This window comes from Rhinatrema bivittatum, chromosome 4 (assembly GCF_901001135.1).
Source record: "Rhinatrema bivittatum chromosome 4, aRhiBiv1.1, whole genome shotgun sequence".
In the NCBI taxonomy this organism is placed as follows: Eukaryota; Metazoa; Chordata; class Amphibia; order Gymnophiona; family Rhinatrematidae; genus Rhinatrema; species Rhinatrema bivittatum.
Genome location: NC_042618.1, coordinates 198,608,006 through 198,630,947, shown reverse-complemented (window position 1 = coordinate 198,630,947; position 22,942 = coordinate 198,608,006). Strand labels below are relative to the sequence as shown.

At 43.9% G+C, this 22,942-nt stretch overlaps 1 protein-coding gene across 1 annotated transcript in view; it reads left to right on the top strand.

Moving 5' to 3' along the window:
* CACNA2D2 (calcium voltage-gated channel auxiliary subunit alpha2delta 2) overlaps window positions 1–19,143 on the top strand; it is a 1,734,543-nt gene extending 1,715,400 nt beyond the window's left edge. Inside the window, exons 36-38 of the mRNA XM_029599532.1 lie at window positions 8,284–8,393; window positions 14,270–14,352; window positions 18,132–19,143. Of these exons, the coding sequence (XP_029455392.1) occupies window positions 8,284–8,393; window positions 14,270–14,352; window positions 18,132–18,260 (322 nt within the window). The 3' untranslated portion in view covers window positions 18,261–19,143. The remainder of the gene's footprint in view (window positions 1–8,283; window positions 8,394–14,269; window positions 14,353–18,131) is intronic.
* The last annotated feature ends 3,799 nt before the right edge of the window (window positions 19,144–22,942 follow it).

Here is a 22,942-nt window from a genome sequence, read left to right as displayed (position 1 = left end):
TTAGACTATTATGATACTTGGTGATAAAACATGGTAGGGTGTTGGCAGGGCCGGTGCAAGGGGATTTGGCACCTTCAGCCTTGTGCCGCCCCCCACCCCCATCGTGCTGCCCCCAGCCCACCCCCGGTTGCAGCCCCGACTCTAGGGGCAGGGACCACATGCCACCACTCCCCCAACCTCCCCCTCCACCCCAAAAAAACCCTCACAAAACACCTGTTCCAGCGGGGAGCCTGGGAGCGATCTGCCGCTCCCAGGTCGTCGGCTGCCACTAACCAAAATGGCGCCGGTGGCCTTCAGCCCCTACCATGTGACAGGGGCTACCGGTGCCATTGGTTGGCCCCTGTCACATGGTAGGGGCTAAAGGCCACCGGCGCCATTTTGGTTAGTGGCAGCCGAGGCCCCGGGAGCGGCAGATCGTTCCCGGGTCCTCCGCTGGACCACCAGGGGGACGTCGGGAGGATGGCACGACGGGGGGGGGGGGGGGGGGGTAAGTAGGGTGAGGCGGGGGCTGGGCAGAATTTTGAAGGGGCACTTTTTGCCCTGTCAAAATTCTGCCGCCGCCTGAAGTGTCCGCGAGCGGCGGCCCCCTAAGTCTCAGCGCCCTAGGCACAGGCCTAGCTCGCCTAATGGTTCCTCCGGCCCTGGGTGTTGGATTAAATATGAGATTTTGTGTGGTCATCTGTCCAGGATGGTAGAAAGCCACTGAAGAAGAAAAACACTTACTTGGATAAGGAGTGATATCTTTTAAACAGGTTAAGCTACATCTGTCAGCTGGAATATGTCCTTGCAGGGATGACAGGGCTTGCTGGGCAAACTGAATGGGCCAATTGGTCCTTCTCTGCCTTCAACTACTATATTACTGTGTGATAGGAGTGTGTTTCTACGATTTTGTCTCATGATTTCTTAATTTATTCTTATGAAAATCCATTTCATTCCCATCTAGTAACATTTTTTAACAATTATTTTTAAAACAGCGGTAGTCTGGCAAACTGAGCATATTCTCAAAAAAATCTTGAAAACATTCTAACTAAACCCAGAAGGATTTCTTTTTATACATCAGATGATCAGTGAGATGAGTGCCCCAAGCGCTTGCTTTTTCTTTTTCTCAAAATAAATAGATACACATGTATGTATAAAGCACGTATGAGAAGGACTTTCAGTTCTTGTGATCTGTCTGGAGTCCGAGGCAGCCTCAGACACTGCAGTCTTTGTCACACATCACACATTCCCGTCCCTTCTGGAAGGGAGTGAGGTGAAGCCTTTACCTATCGTAAATGAAAACTCAGCTTGATAGAAGGATTGAAATGCTCACCAGCATGTTCAAGGAAAAAAAATAATGATGTACTGATTGAATTCAAATTCTACAACTTGAAATACCTGAGTCCACTGGGAAGAAAAATATTTTCCTTTTTTTCTAAGCAGGCTTTTTTGATTATGTCCTTAACACCGAAGAGGCAATTTTCAAGCTATCCAATTGGGATAAAGTCCTTGTGTAACCTTTTGCCTGAAGGCTTTGCCCTAATCCTCACAGAGAAAGTGTATATGTACTTTCACTCTGAAACTTACCGAAGGTACAAAATAGGCACAATCACTTACAACAGCTTATTCTGTGGAGAGATTTATGCTAGAAAACTATTAAGTACATTTTAAAAGGGATTATGTGCGGAACATTAGCATATGTGCGCACAAGTAGCCTGGTGATGTCCTTTCGTGGATTGCAAACTGGCTAAAAGACAGGAAACAGAGAGTAGGATTAAATGGACAATTTTCTCAGTGGAAGGGAGTGGACAGTGGAGTGCCTCAGGGATCTGTATTGGGACTCTTACTTTTCAATATATTTATAAATGATCTGGAAAGAAATACAACGAGTAATTGCTATGTTATAAACATTGAAAGTGCACATGCACTTTTGGTTTCATGTGTACATTTACTGATGCAAAAAACGGGGTGGCCTAAGGGTATTCTGGGGCAGGGTCAAGAGAAAAATGCGGAAGTTGCTAATTTATAAGAATGCACTGGTTTCACAATTCATATGCTTCTGCTTGAATTGCTAAACAGTCAGATAAAACCTTTTCCTTTTCCAGCTTCCAAATATCAGAGAAAATGTAGTTCTTAATAGCAAAACATTTATTGAATGATAAACACTTTAACGCTCACTGCAAATGGCATGTACAAAGTAAGAAGGATTTTTTTCCCCACAAAACAGTTAAGAGCGCACCCTTCCCGCTGCCGGAGATAGGAAGAAGAAGCTGGCACCAGTGAACCTGTGCCCGCCCACCGACCAGCTCATTGCCTGCCCACCACCGAAGGGGCAAGTGTGCGGCAGCCATGCCGGAGAGAGTCCACAGCCAGTGCCAGATCCCGACCCCATCTCCTCCACTGGAGCTGAGAGACACTGGCGAGGCAGGCACTTGAGGAGCATGTCCTCCCCCCCCCCCCCCCCCACTAGTCGCTGCCCGACATCTCCACTCCTCCCTCCTTACCTCTTTGGTGACTCCTCCCGTGGTTGATGGACGCCTGGCTGCCACGGCGTCTGCCTGTCGTCCTCTCCGGCGTCCACGGTCCGGCTTGGGCGCTGCATCCCGCCATGTTGTTCAGCTGCCATAGGGCGCACGCGCCGCATGGCCCTGCTTCTTATTCCTTCTTTGGTGTGAACCTCAGGGGCGTCCCCCTGTGATGACGTCACACATCCCGGATACAAAAGCCTACTCTTTTTTGCTAGCTAATCAAGTTAGCAAGGGTCTCCTTACGGATGGGATTCACTCTCCGTACCTAACTACTCTGCCTCTCCTTACTTGGACTTACTCTATCGGGGTACCCGCTCCTCGGGGGCCTCTCTCTTCTCTTTTAGGTCGCTGTCTGGAACCGGTACTCGCTCCTCGAGGGCCCAAGTTCCTGGACTCGCTGCCTGAGCTCACTTCTGCTTGAAAGAACCCGCTGCCTACACCATCAGTGAGTTACCATCTCGATTCTCTCAGAGCTGTTCCCTGGAACCAGGTACTCACTCCTCGAGGGCCTGCCTCTATTCCAGCTTTTGTGTTACCTTCCGGGGGAAACCGCTGTTTGAGTAATCTACCAACGAGGCTCTATACCAGAACCCTGTGTATGCTCCACTGTACTCACTATCTCAATTCCTCTCCATTACAGCACAGCTATTGAGGGATCGCTGTTCCAGTGTCCTGAGGGACTACAAGCCCAGCCGGGCTTCATCTCTACTCACTACTGCCACCTCTGGTGGCTTCACAACTCTGTCTAAATAAAAGATATTCTGTGTTGTGTGTCCTAAGCTGAGCCTGACCTGTGGCCCCTCACAGGACTTCCCCCTGTGGGCATGGTCATCTGCCACAGTGTCCAAGGGTCCACCCAAAACCTTATAAACAATAACACAGAGATAGGAAGAAGAAGTCAGCACCAGCGACCCTGTGCCCACCCACCAACTGGCCTACTGCCTGCCCACCACCAAAGGGGCAAAAGCACAGTGGCCACACTGGAGGCACTTGTGCCAGTGGGCGCGACAAAGGAGCTTGCCCCTTTGTGCACCCCTTCTGCATTCCATTTGCCAAATCATTTGAAAATACAGTATCGACACTCTCAACATACATGAAGGGAATACAGCAAGAACCATCTCAGCTTAAACTAATACTAAACACAAAAATACTGAAATTGTGTGGTTAAGGAGAAACTCCTCTATAGTTAAACTGCCGCCTCTAGACCTGGGTAATTTTCACATTACACCCTCAGATCAAGAATGGGACCTAGGAATACAGATTGACGAGAACATTAGAATAAAAAAGCACATAAGCAAATTAATTAAAACAGGATACTACAAGCTGCGAATATTACATCGGTTGAAACCTTTACTAACATTCCAGGTTTTCTGCACTGTCTTACAAACACTAATATTCTCAAACATAGATTACTGCAACTCTCTATTGCTAGACCTATCCTCAGGACTATTAAAACCATTACCGTTATTACAAAATGCCTCAGCAAGACTTTTATTAGGAACAAGGAAATTTGACCACATCACTCTTTCGCTGATAGCACTGCACTGGCTGCCAGTACAATCCAGAATCCATTATAAGGTATTAACACTAATTTTTAATATTATTAACAACAGAAACCCTTGCTAATAGACATGACACTCCAACTATACACACCACGGCAAACACTAAGATCGCAAAACAAAGGACTACAACGCGGAGTGTACATCTAACGCAAATAAGAGACAGAATGTTTTCCATAGCGGGCCCCAAGATGTGGAATTCTCTACCAGAGACGTTACGTCTGATATCAGAAAGAAAGAGTTTTAAACGTGAACTGAAAACCTGGTTCTTCAAAAATGCATATGATCTAACTTAAAATATCAACATGCAGAGAACTACAATTTCAAAAAATGAGCAACAAGTAAAGAGAGATGTAAAGTGTATTAAGACAACTCACTGACTAATACGTGAAGGTTATTGAAATGGAGCTTATGTATCACAAACTACTGTCCTAGCCCTCTAGTTAACATGTTTTCATGGTGTGTTGATCTATAATATGAATGTTGCTATTGTAAACCTTTGCAATCTTCTTTTGGAACGACGGTATATAAAATGCCTAAATAAATGATATCAAGGATAGCCGCACAGATTGCAGACCTGGTAAGGATATGATGAGAATTTCTGAAAGCTCAGTCATAGGCAGACAACTGCAGTTGGAGAAGAATAAAGCTATATAAAACGTCTAAATAAATAAATTAAGTTGTAACTACTAGTATATAGTAGGGACTAGCAGAGAATGGAAAATAAAGATGAAAAGAGCGATGCCTCTAGCAGCCTGTAGAGGACATAGGAGAGCTATTACTTTCCCAAGAGCCTTTTCCTCACTGAAATCTCTGCAGAAAGTAAACTCTTCCAGGCATTCCTAGGGTCAAAGGACCAATAGGAAGAAGCAAGAGAACAGAGACAGCAAGAGGTAGCAAATAGATCCAATAGAGAGCTTAGAATCGTTAAATAAAAAATAACCAATATATATGCAGAGACTGTAAGCTAAGCAATATCATGCAGATAGCAGTGTAACAAAGAAACATATGCATACACTGTGGAGGCAGAACAAAGAGATTTATATAAATACATTAGCCAACTTATTCATGCAATTTGATATCTGCTAATTGATGTGGTAAGTGAAATCAGACTTGTCTGCTGTTTTTGGTTGGGCTGTTTTTGGTTGGGGGTGATCAGGTGGAGTACTAGAGGGTCTAGGTAAACTGGATATGGACTGGGTGAACTGGCAGAGCTATCAGCAAACTGGTGATTTCAACTGCACAGGCATATTTTAAAATATACCTGCCTCTGCATATAAATAAGGGTTTTATGCATACATGTTATATTTTTTTCACATAAAATATACGTGTGTATGTTTATAAAATAGGTAGAGAAATTAAGCGCTTTCTTTGCATTTCAAATATTCACACATTTTCAGAGCTGAACTATGCTGTATTTAATAGACTGTGCAGCAACATACTGCACAGTTTATAAAATACTAGGAGAAATCTAATAATTACAAAATACTATCCTAACCCCCTAGTTAACATTTGATGATTTCTTGACCTAGAATATGTATTAGTTGTTTTGTTGACCTAGAATATGGACACTGAACTAGAATATGAATGTTACCTTTGTAAATCGTGGTGATCTTCTTTTGGAACGAAGGTATATAAAATGCTTAAATAAATAAATAAATAAATAAATAAATCGATCTCAGTGCATCCACTTACACACGCAATTCCTTAGCACTAGGAGATTCCCCAAGACACACTCCTCCACCTCTAACCCTCAGTGCCAGGAGCCCCCAAGTATTCCATTCACTAGCAATTTTCAAGATTGTCCATCCAGACTGGAACCAGGAGAGCAGAGACATCAACTGCTTCCAAAGTTAAAGCATACACGGGTACATTTTTAGCAAGGCACATAACTGCAAACCTGCATATGTACGTGAAAACTCATGCAGAACCAGGTGATTTTCAAACACAAGCTACATGCATAATGAAGTTTGAAAATCTGGTTATGTAAGTAAATGTACATATATACATGTAAGTGAAGTAAAACGAGGGAGTAAAGTTAGGCACATTGGGGTAGATTTTAAAAGAAGTGCTAACCAGCTAACTTTGGCCGCGCTGCAGGCTGGTCTAAAGTTAGCCGGATATACCTATTCAGCTAACTCATAAGATAGCCGGGTACATTGAGTACTGCAGCAATGCTGCTGAATATCCCGATTAAGTTAGCCAGACAGATGTATCTTGCAGATGTGTTTATGCACATCATAAATGTGGGTGCACAGTGCTATTCACCTGAAAATCCACCTGCCCCGCGTATGGCTGACTTATGGGTTAACTAATTTTAACAAGAGAAAGTAAAAGATGAGACAGAGAGACTCTATTTTTACTTCTGTAACAGGTGATTAAGTCTTTGAAAATTTAACCACAATTCGATCCAAGATGGCTGACCAGTAGGTTGCAGCGTGTGGACTCCTCTCGGGTGGTTACCTTGCATTTTTTTTACCTTTGGTTTCCTTTTCTCCTCCGATGGGTGGGAAGAGAAAACTGAGGACAGTGTCTTTCCCCACGGCCCTTCTAATGTTCTCTTCGGCGGGCCCGATGGACGCCCACATCATGCACAGCAGCCCAATGCCGGGGATCCAGCCGCTGGAGAGAGGGGGAGGGGAATTTGAACTCCCCTTTCTCCCTGGCTCTCTTTCACCATTGAGCCCAGCTGAGGGAACACAGCCCGGCAATCCTGCAACTGCAAGAATTCCCCATGAGCCAATTGGGACGCCATCGGATCTTACCGTGATCACGGCGTGCTCAGCGGCAAGTGGTGAGGTAATTTCGGCAGCTGCCAGTCTGTTGGATTCTCTTGGACAGCCTGGTAAGGGTGATTTACGAGATGGAGTATGGGGTAGAACTGAGAGAGATGACAGGGAAGTTTTTGGTGAAATGTTTTCCCCTTCAGCATTGTATTCTGTTCAGAGACCTGCTGTGTTTTCCCTGGAGGCTATTCGGGACACCATAGTAGAGCTTCGGAGTTCTATTTCCCTATGACTCTCCCATATTGTGCAGAAATATAAGGATTTAGATCAGAAAGTTTCTGATCTAAATCATATTGGGACAACAACTGATTTGGGACAACAACTTACTGCAGTTCGTGTTCAAGCAAATTCAGTTCAACAAACCCAGCTTGTACTGGTGAAGGAAAACGCTAATTTGGCATTAAAAACTGAAAATCTAGAGAACACCATGAGGAATAAAAATCTTAGATTTATCAGTTTTCCCGAAGGGCCTTTAATATCTCCTAGAGAGATGTTTAAAAGATATCTAATTGAAATTCTACAGGTTCCAGAGAAAGCAATACCCCCTATTTCTAAGATCTATTATTTACCACCATTTAAAAGGGGTATGGATGCAGCACAGGGAGAAGGAATGGAAACTTTGGGGCCCATTGAAGATCCTCCAGTGGATGTCTCTACTTTGCTCGAGACTTCAAATACCACTGGCAGGTCCAGCAACACTTATTGTATCATTGGTCCTTGAACCTGATAAAGACTGGCTGACGAGACCTTTTTTTCAACATAGATTGGAACTTAAAGTAAAAGTTTTTCCAGATGTCTCCAGACAGACCCAAAAAAAGCGTAAACAATTTTTGTTAATGCGATCTCAAGTTCAGCAAATAGGGGGTATCTTTTTCCTTAAATTTCCTTGCAAGTACATGGTCAAATATCAGAATAATTAATATATATTTTTGACCCTCCTCAGCTGACCCAATTTTTGATTGGTAAAATACCTTCTGTCAACTCTCCTGATAATCCTCAGCTGTAATTACTCGTAAACAGTTCCCTATAAGAGTAATATGGCTGTTGTTTAACTAATCGATCATTGTTTCTTCATCAATATATTTCTTTAGGTTGTGAATTGGATCTCCTGCACATTTGAGGAATTAAAGGATAATTGAGTATGAGATAGTTGTGATACTTTTGGTGTTGATTTATTTTCTTTCATATATCAATATCATGTTTTCCATCAAGATTTATATCTTATTTAAATTGAATATGCATAAATAAAAAATGAAAAAAAAGAAATTTTAACCCAGATTCCAGGCATTGATAGTCACTTACTGTGCATTTTCCTTAATTTTACAAGAGAAATAAAGTGTCTCCTCTCCTCCCCAGAAATGTCCCTCAATGTGGTGACCTCTATGAGGTGCTTATCACTTAGATTAACTTGGCTATTTTGTTTCCTAACAGATATTTCCATGCTCAGAGGCTTGCCAACACCAACCTGCTGTTTGTCGTAGCAGACAAACCCATATGTAGCCAATGCGAGTCTGTGAAAATGATCCAGGCTGAGACGAAATGTATCCTTCACTGCTGCTCACTGCCTCTGGCCCACCACGATGGCCAAATAAACTCTTACCCTTGTGAAAATGCTTGATGCTTCTCTCAGAACTCCACAGGCAGTAAAAAAAACAAGACTTCAATCAGAGTGTTCACCAAAGGGCCACACAGATCTGTCATTTGTCTTTGGTGCATGTAGTAGAGGGATCTGATACCATTCCATTTAGGATGAAGAGGGGGTTATATGGAACTAATAAAACAGAGAAAGGACAAGCTAATAGGATGCATCCTAGGAAAGTAAGAGAATTTAGAGAGGTTCTTACAACTCCACTGATAATTTTTTTCAATCACTTTTTGGAGTCAGGAATGGTTCTAGAGGACTGAAGATAGAAAAACATCATCCCTCTGCATAAAATCTGGTAATAGGGAGAAGCTGGCAAGTTAGTCTAACTTCAGTGGTTGGTAAATTAATGGAGTTATTACTAAGGAAAAAATGGTAAAGTGTTGAGAATCCAGCAAGTTAAAAGATCCAAAGCATCATGGTTTTACAAGAGGATGATAAATGTCAAACACGTCTAAACAATATCCTTGATTGGTTGTCTAAAGAATTACATCAAGAATAAGCACTGGAAGAGATATACTTAGAGTTCAGAAAAACATTGGAAACTGACCCACAGAGCAAGCTCAGGAATAAACAGAGCAGCCTACAGGAGGTAGACTGAATTAGAAACAGGCTAGTTGAGCAATAGGCAACACAGGGTAGTGATAAATCGAATTCATTCTACAGAAAGAAGAGTTATTAGTGGAGTGCATCATGGTTTGTTTGGTTCTGGAGCCATTTTTGTTCAATGTTTTCATAATAAATATTGCGTAGGGGTTAGAAGAAAAGTGTAGTCTTTTTGCAAATGATATGAAGATTTCCAGAAGGAGATGACGAAAACTAAGAGAACTTGAGGTAGGTTTAAGTGTTTGACAAGATTTAATTCAAAAAGTGTAGAATCATGCAGGAATTCAATGGAAATACACATGATGTATTTGTGACCAGGAGTTATAATTATGGCAGATGCCTCTCAAGGTTGAAGTTTAATCCTCCCATGAAATCTCTTGAAAATGTTCCCTCAAAACAGGTATTGTTCATGCCAAAATGTAAGTACATCAGATTGTTGAAGATGTTCATGAGACATTTCAAGCAAAGATAAGTTCATTTTGGTTTAAAGTTTTATGTGAAATATCACTGAAATAGTGTTCTGTATTAACAATCTGATTTTTCATATACCAGAACTGGAACAAGCAATATATATATGAATGATCTTCAGCGCATTTTATAAAATTACTGCCTGTAGTGTTATGGAGTCTCAATTTAGTGGACCCTTGGGCCGACCTGCAGGAGACTGGGAAAGGTGTTCAATGTCTCTAGTATGTGGCAGGCCGGGAGGCAGATGTTCAGGCAGGACGAGAGGTGCTCTTCACCCTGGAATCTGGTGCTCCCCCGGGAGGAGCCCGTAGGAGCCCAGCCGCTGGGACTTAGGCGACTTCACCCTTGGAAGCCAAAGTCCCCCCGGGAGGAGCCCATAGGGACCTGGCCGCTGGGACTTAGGCAGGTAGATGATCAGGACTGAGAACTGGAACCAGAGTAGAACAGTAGACAGGAACTGTAGCAAGACTCGGGTACTGGAACCAGGCAGGAACTGTAGCAGGACAAAAAAAGCACTGGAACCAGGCAGGAACTGTAGCAGGACTCGGGTACTGGAACCAGGCAGGAACTGTAGCAGGACTCGGGTACTGGAACCAGGCAGGTACTGTAGCAGGAAAACAGGTACCAAGTAGGCACTGTAGCAGGCAAGCAGGAACCAAGCAGGTACTGTAGCAGGCAAACAGGAACCAAGCAGGTACTGTAGCAGGAAAACAGGTACCAAGTAGGCACTGTAGCAGGCAAGCAGGAACCAAGCAGGTACTGCAGCAAGCAAGCAGGAACGGAGCGAGTGCCAAGGCAGCTCACTCCGGGGCACGAAACAACAGGGAACCAGGAGGTAAACCGGTTGCAAGGCAAAGACTGAGTGTCTGCGGCCGGCTTATCAAGGCCGCGGCGTCTGACGTCAGGAACTGGGCGGAGTCACCACTGGTGGGAAACGTCCTAGAAAAGCGCCCAAGTGGCACGCGCGCGCCTAGAAGCAGGGCATCCATGGGAGGCTTCCCGGCAGCGCGGCCCCATGGGGACGCCGCCAAATAGGCTGCAAACCAGGCCTCCAGAAGCGGGAACAGGTCCAGGAGCATGGAGGTAAGGGTCTGGTCGTGGTGGTCGCGGCCAGAACCGTAACATGTAGAGGACTTTCTGCTGTAAGTTTTATATTTGCAAAAATCATTGAAAAATATAAACAAAACTATAAAAGCAGCCATGATTATATTGGCCATTAATCACACATTGAAGTCTAAAGTGAGTGCTCCATGAACATTTTTTATTTCTCATGATTGCCTGTGGATATATCGTTGAGTGTTTGAGTATTCTGTTGGGGTAAATGAGTCCCATACCTCTAGTGTATTTGAGAGGCTGAATTTCTCTTTATTTCTGTGTGGGAGATATCGCAAGATTTGTGGTTACACAACTCTGTGCAAAAAATTGGTTCCCACATGCACCACAATGTACTTCATATCAGAGGAATGGACCTCAGAACAGATTTTTAAACTCACATCAGGATATTATCCCACAGTGTCCCGTATGTTTTCTTTAATAATTGTTCCATATAACCTCCCTCCTCCCCCCCCCCCCCATTTTATTATAAAAAATTGTATTCAATTTCAACCAATTTTTTCAATTTTTATACTTATGCATAGGGGCAGATTTTAAAACATGCGCACGGCGTACATTTGTGCGTGCAACCTGGCGCACACAAATGGTAGCCCGATTTTATAACATGCGTGCGCAGCCACGCGCATGTTATAAAATCAGGGGTCAGTGCGTGCAAGGGGGTGCACACGCCGAGCCCTCAGGGAGACCAGCTGGCTTTCCCCATTCCCTCCGAGGCCGCTCCGAAATCGGAGTGGCCTCGAGGGAACTTTCCTTTTCCCCCTCTCACACCTTCCCCTCCCTTCCCCTACCTGTTCCGCCCCCCAGCCCAAAAAAAACAACAACCCGTACATTTATTTCACAAGGTACGCCTGCCAGCCAACTGCCGGTACACGATCTCCCAGCCCAGCGGCCTTGCAGAGGCCTCTGGCCTCGCCCCCAGACGGCCCTGCTATGCCCCCACCTCGCCACCGGACCGCCCATTTTTTCAAGCCCCGGGACTTACACGCGTACCGGGCTTTACACGCGCCGCTGGGCCTTTTGAAAATAGGCCCAGCGCGCGTAACCCCCCCATGCACATAAATCCTCCTGGATTTATGCGCGTAACCCTTTGAAAATCTGCCCCTTATTGTGCAAACATTTTTAAAAGACCTGTTGAAGCATATCCAAAATTCCAGACAACAATATCAGTCCTTCATTAAAGCATATTCAAAGATGGTATCCATCTTTTATTTTTTTACATGATTGACTTCTTTTCAAGAGCTTTTGATCACTGACGGTTCAAAATCCAATACGCCTTCAGCCTATTTTATGTACAAGAAGATTCCTATAAACCGATTAGTTTATATCACAACCCTCCAATCCTGAAGTACATTACCCACGTTATCTTCATTTGATTGGTTCAAATACAATTCCAATCCACAACTATGTTCATCCCTCTTGGTTCAATGGTATTCAACTGATATAACTATTGTAACTCTTGTCTTACTAAATATGCTTCTAGATTACCGCCTCTAAAATGTTTTTTAACCACCTCTATTACATGGCAGCGAAGTTGTTCAAAGGTATGATTCTCTTTGGTACAATGATTTACCAATGGTGCAGTTAATTTATTCAAGCGAAGACAACTTCTATGCTCTAATAATCCTGATATACATGAGATTACAAGGATATTTAATCATGTATACCACTAAAGATATAGAACAGTTTGAAAATTCTTTTAATTCATATTTCATGTTAGTCATAGGATCCACAAATGATTTAACTTGAACATTAACCGTACACACCGAATAATGTCCACATTTAAAATAACCGATCACATTTGTCTTGTCACTCCTAGGCCCCAGAGGAAAAGTGCACCATGCAACCTGGCCTGCAGTCAAAAGAAAGTGCAGCATGCTGATTGAAATATTCAGCCCTTTAAGTAGGCCCCACAGGCTTCCTGGTCTTGTCATCATGGAGGGGGACGTTTCATGAGAAATAACAGTTCCCCTCTGGTCATAGTAAGGCTTGTTTTATCACCGCCCATTGTCCAAAATCACATGACAGTTATATAGATTACATGTGCCACTGCTTTATACAGTAACTTGTGCCTAGTGCCTTCTATCATTAGTTGTGCCACTGAACTCAGTGGACTGATTTACTAGCCTTGGTTGGTAAGATTGATTTAGGAAGGAGCAGGAGGAATGGACAATGAGGCTTTTTTTGCTACAGTGATATCTGAGTAGGGATAGTGCCAGCAGTAAAAATGCATCATGGGCAACAAAGGGAGACTCTATGCTACACGGTCATACATAGTGAGTGTGTGAACTGAGCAGTGATTTGGTTGGCATTTGTACATTTTATGTTATAAATTTGGCCATCTCTAAACAGAACTCCCATCATTCAGTTTGGCACAGTTCAGGATTGATGTGCATTGGCAGAGATAATGGGTATGAGTCCCAGCACTGAAATAACAGGAGATTCCACAGTAAATTTAGCCAGGTATTCTGCTGTAGGGAGAACTATCCGCTTTTTTAAGAACATTGTCCTGTGTCCTGCTTAACCAAGAAGAGGATGCACAATTGTACTCTTCTTTTTTTTTTTTTAAACTGACCATACACGGAAAAAGAAATGCAACTGTGTTCCGTGCATGATGCACATAGGCAGATCCTAGGATTTTTAAAAGATGGTTTCAGATGGTATGGTTCAGTCTCCAACTCCTTCCCCTTTTTCTGACTCTCATCCTGCCATTTCTCCCCCTCCCTCAGATACCTCTCCATTTCTCACCTCAGTCTGTCTTCTCCTTCCTCACTCTTCCCCTTCCCCTCCATTACCTCTTCGCTCCCCCACACTCCTAGGGTCATCTTCATCTCCCCCTGTCCTTAGATTCTTCTCCTTCTCTCCTGTTTCTCCAGGCTCCTATTCAACCCCCCTCCCCCTTCTTCTTTAGGGTCCTCTACGTTTCAGAACTATGGAGAGAATGGTGGCAGGTCATCAGGGCGAGGACACAGCGAGAGCATGTTCCCTGTCCCCATTGCTGCTTTTCCCCTACGACACGTGCTTCCTTTGAAATTGAGAAGCATAAAATTAGGAGGAGCAGCAACTGCAGAGACTGCTTACTGTGTCCCTATGCTGCCAGCCTGCCATTGATCTGTCAAGAAGAAAGGGAGGCAGAGGAAGGTTGCCCTACAGCTTTTATCAAGGGGATAGCTTGTATTTTGGGGATGCAGCAGTGGCACTATTCCACAATCCAGGATGGGAGAACACTTTAAAAGGACAACTGCTCTATCATTAATTCCCATACCATTAATTCAGCTGGTATGGGATGGCTTAGCTATGGCTACAAGAGTCCTGAGTTGTCTGCTGAATCAGAGGAGCTGACTATGGTACTGTCCCCATAGCAATTATCCACACCACAGAAGGAAATGGTAGTGGCAACTCATGCCCAGCTGATGTGAAAGGCGCTGCACCAGAGTCCTGGAGACCCAGGTTACAATAAAGCTTTCTACCTCTAGAATTCCACAAATAAAAAGAGAACCTGAGATGCACTTTAATGGAAATGTGATTGCTTTTAACTGTGTCCCTGGAGCAATGTCCAGTCTTGCTTCCTTAACTCTTGTGTATTCCCAGCGGAAGGGCCTGAACAGTGCGAGCTGGTTCAGAGGCCGCGATACCGCAAAGGACCCCACATCTGCTTTGACTACAATGTGACAGTAAGTTGGATGTATTCATCTTCAAAGCTTAGGGGCAGCAGTGGAGTCATAGAGTATCTCTAAGGTTGTAGATGGAAGTCTGCTCAAATTACTGACATTTTGGAAGGACAATAGTTTGTATTTGAAGTGGTTTTCCCATATGCAAAAACTATAAGAACCCTTTAAAAAAAAAAAAAAAAAACTTTGACTACATGTAGTGTATAAAGTTTCAAAAGTTCATATGGCATTTTGTAACAGTGACCCTCTGTGATGTAAATGGCTTACTTTTAAATCATTGTAATTGAAATTCTTTAAGCAGCTTTTTTGTACTTCCTCTCAGCCCTGGGAACAGTCATGCTTGGAAGAGTATTACCTCACATAGAATGGCATCTGATTCATGCAGTGTGATGTCATTTATGACATCATAGGGGCAGATTTTCAAAGGGGTACGCGTTTAAGATACGCATGTACCCCCCTAAAACCTGCCCCAAGCTCCCCCTGCGCGCGCCGAGCCTATGTTGAATAGGCTCGGTGGTGCGCGCAAGCCCCAGGATGTGCGTAAGTCCCGGGGCTTTGCTAGGGTGGCGTGTTGGGGGGCGAGTCGGGGGTGGCGTGATGTTTGGGGGCATTCCAGGGGCATGTCAGGGGCGTGGTGCCGGCCCGGGGGTGTTCCGGGGGCGTGGCCGATGCCTCCGGACCAGCCCCCGGGTCGGGTGATGGCTCGGGCAGGCGTAACTTTTCAAACAAAAGTAGGGCTGGGGGGGTGGGTTAGGTAGGGGAAGGGAGGGGAAGGTGCGGGGGGGGGGGTGGAAGGAAAATTCCCTCCGAGGCCGCTCCGATTTTGGAGCGGCCTCGGAGGGAACGGAGGCAGGCTGTGCGGCTCGGCGCGTGCAGGCTGCTGATTTTGCGCAGCCTTGCACGCGCCGACCCCGGATTTTAAAAGATACGCGCGTATCTATTAAAATCCAGCATACTCTTGTTTGCGCCGGTCGCGCGAACAAAAGTATGCGCGGGTGTACTTTTTTAAAATCTGCCCCATGGTGAACAGCCAGTAATGTGCAATCTGTTCAGTGAATGTGAGGTTATTTGTGACACTGCACAAACAAGGCAACATATAGAGAATTGCAGGGATGACATTTAAAGAATTTGAAGTATAACAACTTCAAAGTAATGTGGCTTTCATTTCAGTCCAGTGAAGGCCAAGGGTAGTAAGCATTTTTCCCATAGACACAAAATGGGGAAAATCCTTTTGAGGTCAGTATTCAGATATAGCCAGCTAAGTAAGTTAGGCCTGGATTTATCAAAATGCACTAAATATCGCATACGATAGAAAAAGGGGCGTGTTTTATGGTAGTAGGCAGTTTATCGCAATTTGCGCTAATACCTATGCGAAGCGCTAAGTTACTGCAAATTGCGATAACTTTTTCACACTTTGAGATAAGTGCCAGAATTGTGGTATTTCCTACATACAACCACCAGGGGGACCATGTTGAGAGAGAGAGGAAACTCACTCAAAGATGAGATTTGTGCAGTGTTCTCGCAACCTAGCTGATGTTACCCAGGTAGAGAGTCCATCAAGCTAGGTTGAGAGAACATCGCACAAATCTCATCTTTGGGCGAGTTTCCTCACTCCGAAGGTCATCAAATCTTCACAAGAGAGCACTGTTCTGTTCATACATCTCACTTTGAATGTCAAAGTGGCCCCTAACCCCTACACTAATACCTAAACCTCCCCTCGAGTTACTAGGTGGGCCTCCCAGAGAGCTATAAATACCTATCTAGTGTGAGGGCATTATGGTTTCTATTTATCTCTCTCCCTCTCTCTCTCTCAACAGTGATCCTAGCTTCTCCTCTTTTTCTGATTTGCATCGCACCATACGTTATGGTGCTATCGCATGCATGATAATGGATAATGACTTTTCTGGCTAAAATCTAGCTGAATATACCAGAACTTTCCATTTAGATGAATAACTTCAAAGTATCTGTCTAAATGACTTTTGAATATTGACCTCGTAGTCATATGGCCTTTATAGTTATATAGAAATAAAGGTTACTTTCAGGTCAGATTTGTATTGGACTAACAATACATTTTGAGGGTAATTTCCAGCGGTCCGCAGAGGGCCAAAGTTCGTGTGTACAAAGTGCACATGGACTTTAGCCTGAATGATCAAGCCAAACCCTAGCCCTGCATATACACACATATCTATTCCTGCCCACTTGCAAGCATAAATATATACATGGAGATTTAAATTAATACTTTCGAAACCCAGCAGTACATGTATAAAGGCTATTCCCTCCCCAACGCCATCCTTTCCTGCAGCATCTCTGTCCAATGCATGTAAAAGTGCATCCTCAAAATCCTGGGGCAATTTTCAAAAACCCACTGATGTGCATAAAATCACGTTTTATATGCATAAATGCTTTTGAAAATCAGGCCTTTTGAGAGCAGCTTTTAAGAGCTAAATTCCCTGCGTTAGGTCAGTGCAAAATGATCTAAGGATGATAATGTATGAAAATGGATCACACATACACAGCAATGAGTAGGGAAACCGTTGGTCTCTTCACTCATAGCTACATATTGGGGCCAGTTTGCAGGCTCCTTGCAGTGCTGAAAGCCCATGGATACAAAAAAAAAAAGCCAAGGGCCTAAAAGCCGACTTTGAAAGGTTAACTCCCCAGGGAAAATACTGTAGTGACCAATGCCATGGGGGGGGGGGGGGGGGGGGTTATGCTGCACATTTTGCATTTGCAAAATGTTCAGGGTAAGCAATACACAGGCATTGCAAAATAAAATCCTTCTGTGTAGTTCATTCCACCCACGCTAGCCCCACCCCCATCACTACGCCATTTCTCTGTATAGGGTGTGGTCAGTTTTAAAAGGGGATTTTTCCCTGCAGTCTTCATCCTGCCGGCATTGCCGACCGACGCTGAATGATGTTGCCCTAACAAACTATAAAATAACAGAATATTCTACAGCTCTTGATTTACAATCCAAACTGTCCAATCTTCCTCTGTTTTGAACATTTGCTGCACAGTATTCTGTGATGCCACACTCTGTTGAGTTAAAAGGAAGTCATTTTTCTTGCATGAATAATGGCCTCTAGTAGGGGTAATGAGGTAGATCATAGCAAATCTTGTCACAATGTGTCATGGCAAATTTGCAATTAAACATTGCTCCTACTTTAGATGTTTGGTTGAAGCCCTGAGATTGATGGAAGTGACTGTAGGTATATTGGTAAGGCTGCATGATTCTGTGGTCCTAAATTGAACAGTGTTGCCACTTGATGATGGTGGTGCGTCATCTGGGGGTGCACCACAGCTTTCTGAATTGCCAGAGTCATCCCCAGCCAGCCAGGTCTTGCGGTCAGGGGATCCACAGAATTTCACAGTATATGCAACTTCTACAAACTTTCTGGCCAATGCCTTTTCGTAATGATTATATGGCACAGTGAGATCACTGGGTGCAGTTGGGGTTCACTGGGTATTTCAGTGAGATCACTGGCTATAGCTGTAGAGTCTGATAATGTTTCTGTGGGATCAGGTAGATCACTGGGTATAGCTCTGGGATCATGGGATATTTCTGGGAGATCGCTGGGTATAACTACACAGCTTGTGGATGTTGCTGTGGGATCACTGGATGTAGTTGGGATGGTCATGGTTTTATAGTTATAGGTGGCGCTGTGGGATTATCCTACATGGCTGGCTATGACAGTAGAGTTATTGACCAAGGCTATAAGATTACCGGTGGCCAGGTGCATTGTAGTGATGAAATTCCTCTTGCCATTTTTTTGCCTCTACAGGAAGATACCTCAGACTGTGGTGGTGGAGCCTCCTTCAGACCTTCCTTGGGCCTCTTCCTCTTGCTTCAACTCCTCCTCCTCTGTTTGACTGCTGACTGCTGCCCACTGCCCTCGGCCTTCTGCCTTTAAATTAAACTTCACTTTTCATCTCTTCAGGATTTTTTTTTTTTTTTTGCTTTAGCATTTTTTAAAGTTTGATTTCTTGTCCTCCACCCCTCTCTGGATTATGGAAGACATCAGAGAGCAACATCCTGTTTCCTGTACGTCAGCCTTGGTTCCCATGATAGTCATGAGGACTTTCTGTTTCCCCTTGGAAGCCTGGATTTTAAAATTTTATTTTGGGGGTTAAAGGAGGGACAACTCCATACTTTTCATCCTGTCTTCCCGTTGGTGTTGTGTCTCTCTGCCCAGCGAGTGGTGAAAACAGAACTTGACAGCCGCACTCTAGTTGGCAGCATACTGGGGGAAATCCAAGTCAGTGGTTTGCCCATTGTTGCACTGATCTCCATTGGAAGGCATTGTGGTTTTGACTCCACTGTGCCACCACCCAGCTGTGCAGCAGCTAATCGTGAGATTGGGGGGGTGGGGGGTTAAGCCCCTTATTTGAGGATCCTGTGAGATTCGGGAAGACGTATGTCACTTTTTACCAAGGCCTGTCTTACTATTTTGCTGTCCTGTGTGTTTGAGATGAAAAGAAAAAGAAAGCAATGTGCTCTCGCATGCCATACTTTTATCTGCATCCTCTCCCCCTCCTCAAAAAAAGTATTTTTTGCCAAAAGACTTGGTTAGTCAAGTTATCTTTTCAGCCAATTGGCTTCTCAAATTGAAAATGAGGGAGGTCACATGGCCATGACATCATCACAGCTTCTAAAGTTGCACAGTCATGACATCATTGCTTCTCCATTGCTGCTCATGCTGTCAGGCCACTGGGAATGAGATTCCATTTCTTGTTTGTTTGTCTTTTTCAGTGTGTGAATTTAAAAAAAAAAAAAAAAAAAAAAATTTTCTATAAGGAATTTTAGTGTTTCAGCCTCACACAAAAATTGTTGTATGTCATCATAAAGGGAAAATGAATTTGCATTTCAGTTGAGGGTCAACTGGTCAGAATTTTACATTTCTTTAAAAGGTATTTTTTTCCTATAAAGACTCAAAATAAAGGATGAAAATTCCTTTTAAGATTAGAAAAACAGAGTGCCAGCCCAGTGAACCCCCCACCGCTGCGCTCTGCTATGGGGGAATATGGATTCAATTCATGAACCCAGCTTTTGCTCCTTAGGCTGGCCGGGGATAGGGATGATGCGGAGGCAACATTTGCAGTCCCTGGGGCAGTGGAAGTCTTAGTTATGCAACAGTGACACCTAATGGCCAGACTCAGTGTGCACGTGTTCCGGATTCCGGAGGGAGTCACAGTCTGTGGCCTCTGGCCAAAAGAGTATCACTACAGTGTGTTTGGGCTAGATAGAGGTGGGGCTAAAAATAGGTGGGAGAAACCAGGAAGCTGTGAATAAGCTCATGGTGCTGCAGCCCCAGGAGAGATTATTTCTGATTAAGTTGAAAATCCGAAGCAGCAGGAGAAAATAATAAAAAAAATTAGAAATAGGCAGTGCACTGGCTGATGCAGTCTTCTGAGGTCCCATAAACCATGTTTAGACTTCTGGTTCATTTCTGATCACATTTGAGGTCATAAGCTGGCTCTCTCCCTCTTCTCCCTGAGGTTGATCCAGAGGATGCATGATGTTCTGATTTCCTTAAGAAAAGCGGGAACTACGTCAGCATGCGTGCAGTGAGGTAAAGCCAGGGCTGATATCTGTGCTCCAGATCAGTTTCTCGACTCGGTTCTCGGGGCCTGTCCTGCCAGTTTGGTTTCCAGTTTATCAACAATGAATATGCATAAAATATAGTTTGCAGCTATATCTCATGCATATTCATTGTGACTATCCTAAACCTATGCTGGCCGGGAAGGTCCTGAATACCCAGGTAAGAACCATGGCTCCAGATAGCTCCATGTGCACTAAGACCTTTTCTTCTTGTCTAGGCTTTCTTTTAGCCCCCTTCTCTCCCAAAATATTCTGGGATTTGGAGTCCTGCCTTTCCTATTCCAAAAAACAGCATTAAAATGCCCAGGAAGCATTCGTATGAGAGGGTCCTTTGAAAAGAATCTGCTTCAGGACACATGCAGTGGCAATGGCAAAGAAATGAGATCCATTTCTGTTCTGTGCCCCCCTTGCCTTCAGATACTAATAATGAAATAGAATGTACAAATAATCTGGGGTTTTTTCACCCTTTTCTGCAAGGCTTTCTCTTACACACAGGTAGACACTTAGCATTTATGGGGCAAGGTTCCTATAATGTTAACTGCGTCTCACTGTTAGGCCTCTTATCTGTGCTCTGACATATGTGCTGTACTTTCGACCTGATCATCTGCAGAATTTTATCATGTTGCATTTTATTTATTGTATCTCACCTTTGATAATGCTCGGCGCCTTCTCAGCCCATGTCTGACTCACTCAGAACTATCCCACACACCCAGAAATACAGCAAGTAGAGAGGGTGCAACATTTCACGCATTGGGTGGATTTTTCACAAGGTTTAGCTATTTAACTTTGCAAATTAGCCGGATAACTCTAACCAGTTTTTAAGCATGATCCTCTGAGCAGCTAAATAAGTCTGCATAAAGTCGTGAGGCACACAAACATAGAACCCAAGTGGCTCTCAGGGTATAGAAAGGGCATGTTTTCCATTTAGTAGGTCAGAAAAGGTTTTTAGCGTTAACCAGCTAAATTTACCTGCGCAACTCCAGTCCACAACTGGTTGGCCTAAATCTAGCTGGACAGATTTGGTCCAGCTGGATATAGGGGAATTTTGATATTTAAAGTTTTTGTATTAATCAAAACAGATTTAGACAGTGAACCATACATATCACAGGTACTGATGAAACAAAATAAGCATAATACAGTGTCAAAATACCAGAACAGACATCATGAGCCATAAACCTAGCCAGTTAGGTCTAGCTGAAAAGTTGGCTTACAATAATGGGGGAAAATTAGCTTCTTATCTTACCAATTGAGTGGGATCTTGAAAACAGATGCGGCAGTGTATGCACATACACAGCCCCACACACACAATGTTGCATGCACACACCACACAGACACAATCATGGGTTTATAATAACTGCATGTACAAACTACGTAGCACACACACTGCAAATGTTTACACTCAGCACATGTATATACACAACTACAAATAGAGCAAATGTGGGAGCAAGTTTCAACTACAGGAGCAGTTGTAATGTGCACGCCTTACACAAATATTCAGATCTCTTTGAAAAAGTTCACAAGACCTGTGCACAGGCTAAAAGCTTCCATGCACTTTCTCCCTGCTGTTTGTGCAGGTGGTGGAGAGGAAGTGCCAAATAGCATGGTTTCTTCCCCCAAACCTAAACATGTCCACCGAACTCTCTTTTCCGCAGCTAAAAGTCCATGCATTATGGAACCCAGTTGGAATTTTGTTGCATTTGAAGAGGGCAATATTCCATGAGACTATTTTAATTGGTTAATTATCTGTCTTTGAAAAGTGCCCTCCCTGAATACGTGGCACCTGTGCCCAGCGGCACATATTGTATATCTATATGCAGCACGTATGCATTCACATGTAAATGCATGCACACACCGCTGAAATACAGTCACCGACACAGAGCACGTCCATGCACAGCAGAGTTTGCCAGGGGGAGGGTCCTCTTCACTTATTAGTGCTGCGGTTCTAATACACTATAAAATAAATAACTGGCATATTTTGGAGATCATTATGAAAGAGTTATCCAGGGACTGTGCACATATAAGATTAGCATACACGTGCAAAAGTAGCCTATAGGCACGTATATCCTATTTCGTAAACCTCCAGAGTACATGCGTACTTGCAGTGTCACTCATAAAGGTTAATAGGGGAAAAAAGGGCTGAGTAGGAGCATTCTGGCGTGGGATTTGGAAGTACGTGCCCAAGTTGCTATTTTATAAGGGATTTGCACACGTACATTACCATTTGCTTTTGCTTCTGCTAATTGGCTCACACAATTGAAATCAGATGTGTCTTTCATCTGTAGTTTATGGGCGGGAGTTCTGGGTGGACTGATGGGAGCTCATTGTGAGGTGTTGGAGGCTTTAGGTGAACTGATGTAGGTCTGGGTGAAGTCTTGGCGGTAGCGGCGAACTGGTGATTACAAATATGTGTGCAAATATTTTCAGAAGCGGAGTATTTATTTATTTATTATTTATTATTTATTTTTTATATACTGACATTCGATCTGAGATATCACACCGGTTTACATTCAGGTACTGTAGGTATTTCCCTATCCCCAGAGGGCTTACAATCTAAGTTTTGTACCTGAGGCAATGGAGGGTAAAGTGACTTGCCCAAGGTCACAAGGACCGACAGCGAGACTCGAACCCTGGTCTCCTGGTTCGTAGCCCACTGCTCTAACCTTCTCATTTAATTCTGGGGCATTACATGCAAATTGTTACAATTATTATGTGCATAAATTATATGGGACCGATATCCACCCAAATGGCTTAGTCGCTATTTTAGATGACTTATCCAGCTAAATTCTAGCCGGATAAAGAGTTAGGTCAGGGGCATTCTTGGGGCGGGCGCTAGGTGTTCTGGGAAGGAGTGGAGTTAGCCGGATAGTTAACCTAACTAGCCTACTCTAGCCCTGCAATAGGACAGGTCTAAAGTTAGCCGGATATACCTATTCGGATAACTTTTAAGATATTCAGTGGTAAATCCGGTATAACTTAACAAGCTGTTCAGCGGCT